Below are 8,972 nucleotides of genomic sequence, written 5' to 3'. Positions count from 1 at the left end.
GACAGAGGAGCCCAGCAGGCTACAGTCCACGGGGTTGCAAAGAATCAGATATGACTGAGTGACTGAAGACATATATATAATATATATGTACACACACACACACACACACACACACACACAGAGTTTGGGGTCCTATCACTTCAATAGCTTTGAGGTTTTTGAGTATTACCTTAATTTATAAATTAATCTAGGAGGAATTGAGATCTTTCAGGTGTTCTATATTTTTCTTATGAAAAGATTTAGCATTTTAAGAGTTTTATAATCCCTCAACTCCATGTGTGTTTTTCTTTGGTAAATTTCTCATTTCTTGTTGAGGCTGTATCTTTGTATTACAGTGTTCTGTAACCTTATGAGTTTATCCAACTCATAATTCATTATAGAATTTATTGCCTGTTATAATTTTTAACATTCATCCATCCATACATTCACATTTAGGTATTAGTGTTGAACCATTCGAGTTTGATAAGAATACAACCATATATCCAATAACGACTCTTTTGTCCACTCCCTTCAAAGATCCTGCATTGGTTTTGTTTTGCTTATGGCTGCATCTGCCAGAATTTCAGAACAATGTTTACTAGGCTCAGTTGTGTAATCTTGGATCCTCGATGAAGACCAAGGCTGCTCTCCATTGTGTTTTACAGAAACCAGCAGCCCCTGAAGGATCTCAGAGGAGAAGATGGCTGCTGGTTCCAACAGACGCCACTGAAAGTGAGTGTTTTTCTCCTGGGCAGTGGAGATCAGGAGTGGGATCAGGAGTGGAGGGATGAGCGACAGAATTAGTGTCCTAATTTCTGTCTCCATAGCTGTTAGGGCAACTCAGAGAGGGGACGGCTTGTCCCTGGACCATCAGGACTCGAATTCCCTCCCTGCCCCCCCCTCTTTTTCCCACCCTGCACCCCTCTGTCCTCTACCAGTGGCCCCTAACACCTCCCTGTCCTTCCCTCCTCCACCATCCTCTCTCGTCCCTGGTTGCTCAGGGCCAGGTTGACCCACCCTGAGACATCTGAGAGGTTGTGCTGCCTAGCAGGGCACCCACTGGCCCAGGGAGGCTGTGGAGCACCTGTCCATGCATGCTCAGTGGCTTGAATCATGTCCAACTCTTTGCAACCCCATGGCCTGAGGAGCCTGCCAGGCTCCTCAGTCCGTGGGAATCTCCAGGCAAGAATACTGGAGTGGGTTACCATGCCCTCCTCTAGGGATCATTCCAACCCAGGGATCGAACCCACATCTCTTACATCTCCTGCACTAGCAGAGCCCCAACTGCCCCAGGCTGACCTCACGCCGCTCCCACTGCTGTAGCCTGACTGGCTGGTGGTGGAGGAGAAGGCTGAGGAGGAAGGGGTTCGGTGACGTGTATTCTGTGACGTGGTCACGTGCGGGTTTGCTTTTTCAGTTTGAAAACATGACTGCTTTTAGTCTTCCCTCCAGTTTCACGTTAAGGTTGAAAATGAAGATTTTATTCTTAAACTTGAGCACAGTGATTTTACAGTCTTTTTGAAAGCAACAGTTGAGGTTTTCAAAAGACATCTCAGAAAACTCCAGTAGGTAAAGCCGAAAAAACAGAATGTGTTCAGGGTGAACTGCGGGCGGCACCCCAAACTGTCCTGTGTCTCTCCCAGAGTCTGTAATTGCTGAGATGGGTGGATATAGGACCCCAAGCACCCTCGGGACTGAGGTCTTCAAGTGACAGCAGAGGTCCCGGCTGAGCCAGGAGCCGTGTGGCCTGTGTGGCCTGTGCCCCGGTGAGTGGGGAGCCGCGAGGGTGGGAGTGGAGCCGGGAGAGGGGGTGGGGGACTCGGGGTCGGAGGAAGGGGCAGCACCTGGCGGGGTCTGGGAGGCGCTGGCTGTTGGGGCTCGAGGCAGGGACACCCCTGAACCTCCACCGTGCAGCCCTCACAGGGCAGAGTTGTCTGACCGCCCAGGGTCGAAGTTAAGAGAGCGAGTTCGCAGCAGGTTGAGTGAACCCCTGTACCCACTGTGGGTTCATTTTAAGTGCCTGGAGCGAGGTTGGTCCAGCCCTTGCTGAGCTCGATTGAGAGAGTCAGTCAGGGAGGACCGAGCTCAGGGTGAGAGTGAGGGGCAGCTAGTGTGGTGAGTCCTCCTCACCTGGGTGGGTTCTGGGGACGCCCTTGAGTTCAGGGGTGCCCTTTCACTAGCCTCCCTGGAGGCTTGTTTAGTGGGTGGAGGGGGAGAAGTCCACTTAGAAGATACGCTTATTCCTAGTGGTGGTGGTTTCTGAAGCAGTTCATCCTGTTGGGTTCGACTGTGAACCAGTACCTTGCAGGGTCATGTTTGACGGTGGGCCTGAGCTGTGGGCACGGCCTTCCTTCTCCCACACCCCACACTCACCTGCCGTCTTTCTGGCAGCCCCTCCCCCTTCTCTGCGCCCTTGATGGTGGGCCTGAGCCCAGCCCCCCTGTTACCATGGAGCCCCTTGTGACTGAGTGGGTTCCGGGTTCCGGGCTCCTGGGAGACGTGCTGGAGGCAGAGCCTTCGTGCCATTTCTTCTTGAGACACCGGTGCTGGTGGACATAGTGTGAGAGCGGTGGTCATAGTGTGAGAGCTGTGTGTGTGAGAGTAGTGTGTGTGAGAGTGGGGTGGTCGTAGTGTGAATAGCGGTGGTCATTGTGTGAGATCGGTGGTGATAGCTCGGGTGCTGAGGCATCTGATTGTGAATCAGCAGTTGCCCCCTAGTGGGGGGCTGCCCCCATCCGCGAGGATGGGTCGCAGAAAGACCCGCCTTTGGGGGCTTTTCCAGTGCTGCAAGCCCAAGGCAAAGGCCAAGAGGAGGAAGAACTTGGCCTCGGCCCAAGTCCTGGAAGCAGAGTGGCCTGAGGTGAGAGCAGCCGGGGTCTGGGCCCATTAGATTGGCCCTCAGCCGGCAAAGCGTTGGCTTTGTGTTTCATTTTGTTAGCACGGTTGTGGGCCTTGCCGGCCAGGGCGTTTGGCCTTAGTGGGCAGGACGGACCCCAGCAGGTGGACCTTGTAAGAGGTTGTGCAGGTGCTGCGTGGAGGATGGGCGGGGGCCCCACAAGAAGGGCAACACTGGCTGGAGGAGTCACTGGGGCACGTGGACTGAGCTATAGAGTCAGTCCTTGAAGCAGAAAGGCGAAGCCCCTTATTATCGCCCCTCTTCCAAAGAAGGGATATACTGGCTGGAGGAGTCTCTGGGGCCTGTGGATCGAGCTAGAGAGTCAGTCCTTGAAGCAGAAATGCTAAGCCCCTTAACGTCTCCCATCTTAACAGAGCACAGGCCAGTGGGTCCAGTATTTTAATGACTGGTACCTACTGCTTTACGTGTATAACGTACACCCTCATAGCTTCACATGTCTACTACATGCCTCTCACAAGAGTTGGGCACTGTTCTGGGTGCTGAATACTCAGTATGTAGTAGGGGATACGTAGCCCAGGATTTTTGTATTTCTGCAAAGAAAAACAGAAGAATGAAAGGCTCCGTGTGGTTTAGTTTGAGGGAGTTCACCACGTGGATGGCCCCATGTGCACGCAAATGGTGGTAAAATACATATAACGTGAATTTAACATTTTAACCAGTTTATTGAATGACTGGGTGACTTCAGTGGAGTCAGGCTAACGGATGGCCTTGGGGTGCCATCAGCCTTTTTCCCAGAGGAACACTCCAAAGCCTGGTGGCCTTGTAGACCTTACCTTTGTTCTTCGCTCTCCCCAGTGGTTCTAGGTCACTTGTCTGGGTGTCATTTAAGAATCTCTTTATCCACTTTGTTGTTAGGATTTCTGTTTAGGAAAGTTTCTCAGACGTCCCTGGGTCTTGAGAAGGCAGGCTTGGATTCCGGGTTCTCCCCTGCCGCGTGCCTGCCAGGTCGAGGTGGAGGCTGCAGGCCGGTCTGAGTTGTGGTGGTCTGTGTGGTCTGTGGGTCAGGGGGACCCCCTCTTCTCTGGAGGGACAAGGAGATCCTTTGTGTGGAGCCTAGAGAGACTTGACAGGGTCAGTCTTCAGCGGCTCGCTCTCTTTTTAATTTGTGTTTGCATGTAGTTACTTACTCATTTCACTGTCTTCTAGGAGTTTATAGAACTTACGAAAGAACTAAAGGTATGCAGGGAGCAGCTTCTTGAACGAGAAGAAGAAATTGCTGAGCTGAAAGCGGAAAGGAGCAACACCAGGGTCAGTAGGGGGATTCTCACGTGTTGCCCTTTGCCCCGTGGGGGTCACCACTGGGCTCTGTGTTGCTGTCTTTAAACTCGGTCTGGTTTTCAAGTCATTTTTCACATCTTCCCACTGAGCAGACCAAGGTGGATCAGTTCGGGGTTCTCATACCTTGCTTCAAATTTATGATGAGAGCTAATGTAATTTTAGTACATTTGAGGGGAGAGTTCTCTTAACTTACATTTTTGTCCATGCTCCACTTTGTGTGGGATCTTAGTTCCCCGACCAGGGATTAAAACCTATGTCCCCTGCTGAAGTGCGGAGTCTTAACTACCGGGCCACTGGGGAAGTCCACTCTAACTTGAGACTGAACTGGCGGGATTCCGACTTGCCTTAGCGTGGTTTCAGCTTTAGCGTGTGGCTGAGAGGAGTTATTGGGCCTGAGTTCAAGAATGAGGTTGACGGCGCTCCTTTGGCCCTGCCCTGCAGCTGCTGCTGGAGCGCCTGGAGCGCCTGGTTTCCCGGTACGTGCCATCCCTCCGCACGTCCCCAGCCGGCATGACCAGCGAGGTGGAGGTGCTCAGGGCACTGAAGTCACTCTTCGAGCACCACAAGGCCCTGGGCGAGAAGGTACCAGCCACCCGGCCGTCCTGAATTTGTACACTTGCTGCCTTGTTAGGTGGATGATGCACGTATTTATGTAACTAGTTGACTTTTGAGCTTCTTGAATTTTTGTAAATACATTTTTTCTGTACGAAGTCAGAGTTTTATATGGTTAAAAAGTGTTGCCTGCGTACGTGCTCAGTCATGTCCAAGTCCTTGCGACCCTGTGGACTGTAGCCCACCACACTCCTGACTCCTGAGGTCCTGACTTCATGCCAGATACCTTTCCTCCTGGAATTCTTGCAATAACAGGGTAGTTTAGTATACTTTTTGTTTGCTGTTGGGGTTTATTATATAGAAAAGAAGCTTGATAAACCGAGTGGCCAGACAGAACGTTAAGACAGATGGGTGCCAGTCGTGGCAAATGTGACATTTGAAGTAGGCACGTTTTTGCTCACGTCCGAGGAAACTGCCGTGTCTAGGACTTTAATTTTGAGGACGCTAACTTTATTTTTGAGTTGAAACTTAGGATTTAGTCCAACTCTTTTACGCGTACGTGTATCGGAATGTTCCATGATAATGACTTACCTTTTCTACTCTGCAATGCCCGGTGTAGGCCATGGTCCAGAACACGGACGTGGAGGTGCGAATCACTACCCTTGAGAGATGCTACCTTGCCGCCCAGCGCGAAGCCACCTCTGTGCACGACGACCTCAATGATAAACTTGAAAATGAAATCGCAGATAAGGATTCTATGCATCGACAGGTAACGGCTTTTACTGAACTGTGTCTGACTTTTATAGTGGTGAATTCCTGAGGAAGGAAGGTAAACACCTTTTCATGTGACTCCCACGTTGTAAGGCACCTGCCCCCTCACACTGTGGTCCTGAAATGGTTTTGGAACAAAGCGTTGATAGATCGCTTTATGTCTTCCCATTTTCCTTTTTCTGGCTACGAGTTTCCTTTTAAGGCATGCTTTTTTTTCTTAAAAGAACCAATTTTGATAACTTGTGGCCTACTGTGAGGCCCAGCACAGTACTAACTAGCACCGTTTTGATTGAAATCATCCTGCGAGTAAATGGATACACATACCCATCATTTTATAGTGAGAAGAATTCTCATTGGAAGTTTAAGTACCTTTGTATTTTCGCCTCATTTATGGCATGTATTTTTTCATACATGTCTGTGTTTTGAGCTGCCATGTTCAGTGAGCAGCTAGTTTGGGCCAGACATCGTCAGAACTAGGACTCCAGCAGTGAATTAAAAACCGTGTGCGTTCTTTATCCACTGCCATGTAACAAATCACTGCAAAGCTTAGTGACTTCCCAGTGAGCAGGTCACAGTCCAGTTTCTGTGCTTTGCAGCAGGTGGGCCTGGTTCAGGGCCTCCTGAGGACGCAAACATGGGAAGGCCCCCCAGGGCTGGATGGCAGGCTTTCAGACTCACCTGGCTGGTGGGGACAGGCCCAGGTCCCTGCCGTGTGGACCTCTTCACGGCCTGGCTTTCCTCAGAACACCCTCTGAGAGCGAGAGCGCGGGATGTAGCCCGGGGCCTTTCGCGCCCCGGTCTCGGAAGCCGCACACCTTCAGTTCTGTTTGCGAGAGTGAGCTGCGAAGTCCTGCCTCGCTCAGGGGCTGAGCAGGAGTTGCCCCCTCTGCCTCTTGAAGGGAGGAGGATGGAAGAATTTGTGGACCCATTTTTAAACCCACGCAGCCTGTCGGACAGTAGTGAGCAGGGGAAGGAGACCAGAGTGCCCGAGTTGTCTGAGGAGGGGGGACGATCGTGTGTGAACAGGGTGGCCAGCGAGGTGACACCAGGAGGGTGACCTGGAACAGAGACCCGGAGGCCGGAAGAGAAGTAGCCACTCGGAGATAGATCAAGGGTCGTGTCAACAAGCGGAGATAAGGGAGAGAGAGGGCCGCATCAGGGAGGACCCCGGGCTCAGGCCTGAGCAGCTCGAGGCCAGAGCCTGTTTCCTGAGCTGAGGAGGGCTGTCAGGGCAGGGAGCTAAGAGACGGGCCTCAGCCCTGTTGAGGTGGATGAGCCCATGGGGTGTCCAGGGGACCTGTGAGGTCAGCAGCTGAGTGTTCCGGCCTGGATCCAGGAGAGGCCTCACTCAGCTCAAGGTGGACTTGGGTCGTGGGCATACAGATGGTGTTTAAAGGCACAGACAAGGTAAAGTCACCAGGCAGGTGCCCGTGGAGAGATAGGGGGTGCAAGGGTAGAGCTGTGGGGTGCCTCGCATTCCAAGGTTGAGAAGGGGCGCAAGGGACTGACTAGTAACCCCAGGGAGGGCGGGGCCTGGTGCCCAGGGAGAGACATGCTTGGGGTGGGGGGAGGGCAAGGAGAGGAGGGGGCTTGGTAACATGGGTTCCTCAGAGCTCCCTGGGAGCTGCCCTGCGAGCGGGGCACACCGCCTGCTTGCAGAGAGCTGGAGACTGGGCGGGGAGGGGGACAGTAGAGGCCTCTCCCAGGGAGCTCTCAGAGACCCTCAGTGGGCGCTGCAGGGAGCCCTGGAGGAGGAATCTGCTGGTTCCCTTTGTGCGATTTTGAGGTGAGAGAAGGGAGAGGACGTGCTGGCTGAGCTGATGGGGGTGAAGCCATATGCAGCTGGTTCGCTGGAGAGGAGCAGGAATGATGGCAGGTGGTCCTGGAGCCAGTGCAGGGGGTGGCCCAGCCCTGGGGAGGGGTCGTGACGAAGACAGGGGCGAGGGCGCTGGCCACGGGGGACAGGGAGCCAGCAAGCCAGCACCTCGAGGCTGCCCCTCGGCTGCTTTGAGGTCATGTCTGGGAAAGAAGGCAGGACCTGGGTGAGAGTGGGCCGGGGGGAGATGTGCCAGAGAGAAGGGTGTGAGGTGTGAGAGCTGGAGGGCGGCTCGGAGCCCAGCAGGCCCTCTCCCGCACGTCTCTGGTGACAGAGCCGCCTTGCGGTGTGAGGGGCCGTCCCCCAGAACAGCCCGCGGGCCTGCGCCCCGGGAGGAGCCCCGCGGGGGGCTGGCCCTCCCAGCCCTCCCAGCCCTGCTGGCCCTGCTTGCGCCTGTCTGTGCGTGTTCAGACCAGCCTGGAAAACGGAGGGCTGGGGACCTGCGAGGATGGCGCTCCTCGGTGAGTAACACAAGTGGTGACCGCTGAGGTGGACCCAGAGGCTGCGGAGCTGAAGGATTTCTTTTTCTTATTTTCCTTCAGCCTGGCTGATGGAGGCACAGATGTATTGTTGTAATTTTCGGACTTTGTCTCTGACTCCATCGGCCCACCCTTGTGAATAACCTCATAGGATTGCCTCCCATCCACGCTAAGACCTGAATGTCACCAGGCCATCTAGGGAGTGGGTTCTCCTCCTGCCTGTTTCTTCAGTACTGCTCGCTTAAGAGATGGCAGTGTCTCATAAGCATGGCCCGTTTATCCACAGTTGGGGCTTCCATGTAAACTTGTGTTCAGTTCCTGATAGACTTGAGCTGCCCTGAATGTCGCTGACGAGACGTGGTCCTCTCGTGCCCAGGTGCAGACCCTGAAGGAAAAGGACTGGGAGCGCGCGCAGCAAGCCAGCGTGCCGGCCAACGTGGCCCAGGCGTTCGAGAGTGACGCAGACTTGTCTGACGGCGGGGGCGACAGGGCCACCCTCTTCAGCTCGGCCGCTCTGCTGTCGCCCAGCGGGCAGGGCGATGCCGAGACTCTGACTGTGATGCTTCAGGAGCAGCTGGACACCATCAACGAAGAGATCCGGTGGGTGAGCCCGAGCCGAGCTCCCCAGAAACTCGGCTTCTCTGAGGAGCTGTCTTCTCCTTAGAGAAGGCTGAGTGTTCCATAGTAAGGAAACTGACTTCAAGTCTGCTTCAAGAATTTTCAGTTCTGAGATTGCCCTTGATTATAGAGCTCAGTCAGCCAGGGCTGTGGGGGGCGTTGTGGGGTGTCCCCCCACCAGCTCTGAGCCCCAAGGTGGGTGAGGTGCCGTGACAGTGTCCCCTGCGGCCCGTGCACCCTCCAGCACTGAAGGTTCGCCCTCGTGTGTCCCTCGGAGCCTCCCACATTCTGGTGAAAAGCCACCTGAAACAGAAAAGCTGGGGTTTTGGGGTGGCAAATTCCCCCTCAGATCTGCATTTTCCTTTTGAACTTAATACAGTGTGAAGGTTGGCTTGTTGTACGACAGTGGTCCAAGGACATGTGTTTGAGTTCTTCTCAACTCATCAGTGTCTGTGAGATGTTTTCTGTAGACACCGTCTGGGCTGTTATAACAGTTTACAAA

General features: G+C 53.7%; 1 protein-coding gene and 1 long non-coding RNA gene across 13 annotated transcripts in view; one reads left to right on the top strand and one right to left on the bottom strand.

Moving 5' to 3' along the window:
- Positions 1-512: 512 nt before the first annotated feature.
- Positions 513-1,309, bottom strand: LOC145506863 (uncharacterized). The gene is made up of 2 exons (XR_014054402.1): positions 1,239-1,309; positions 513-726 (listed from the first exon to the last, which is right to left on the bottom strand). It is a non-coding gene; the product is annotated as an uncharacterized LOC145506863 (long non-coding RNA).
- A 470-nt stretch (positions 1,310-1,779) lies between these two features.
- The window catches only part of LOC145505813 (uncharacterized), a 92,007-nt gene continuing 84,814 nt past the window's right edge, over positions 1,780-8,972 (top strand). For 4 of the 12 annotated variants that reach the window (XM_081488808.1, XM_081488786.1, XM_081488764.1 and 1 more), the window contains exons 1-5: positions 1,780-2,839; positions 4,043-4,144; positions 4,616-4,756; positions 5,346-5,495; positions 8,229-8,452. In XM_081488808.1, coding sequence (XP_081344934.1) covers positions 2,723-2,839; positions 4,043-4,144; positions 4,616-4,756; positions 5,346-5,495; positions 8,229-8,452 — 734 coding nt within the window. In that variant the 5' untranslated portion in view covers positions 1,780-2,722. Of the gene's footprint in view, positions 2,840-4,042; positions 4,149-4,615; positions 4,757-5,345; positions 5,496-8,228; positions 8,453-8,972 lie in introns of all 12 variants that reach the window. The other 8 variants (XM_081488818.1, XM_081488845.1, XM_081488852.1 and 5 more) reach the window with 6 other exon arrangements.

The sequence above is a fragment of the Giraffa tippelskirchi genome, chromosome 1 (genome assembly GCF_054371585.1).
Source record: "Giraffa tippelskirchi isolate mGirTip1 chromosome 1, T2T-mGirTip1v1.2.pri, whole genome shotgun sequence".
NCBI lineage: Eukaryota > Metazoa > Chordata > Mammalia > Artiodactyla > Giraffidae > Giraffa > Giraffa tippelskirchi.
Note: the sequence above shows the minus strand (reverse complement) of the source record. Positions and strands in the feature narration are given on the sequence as shown.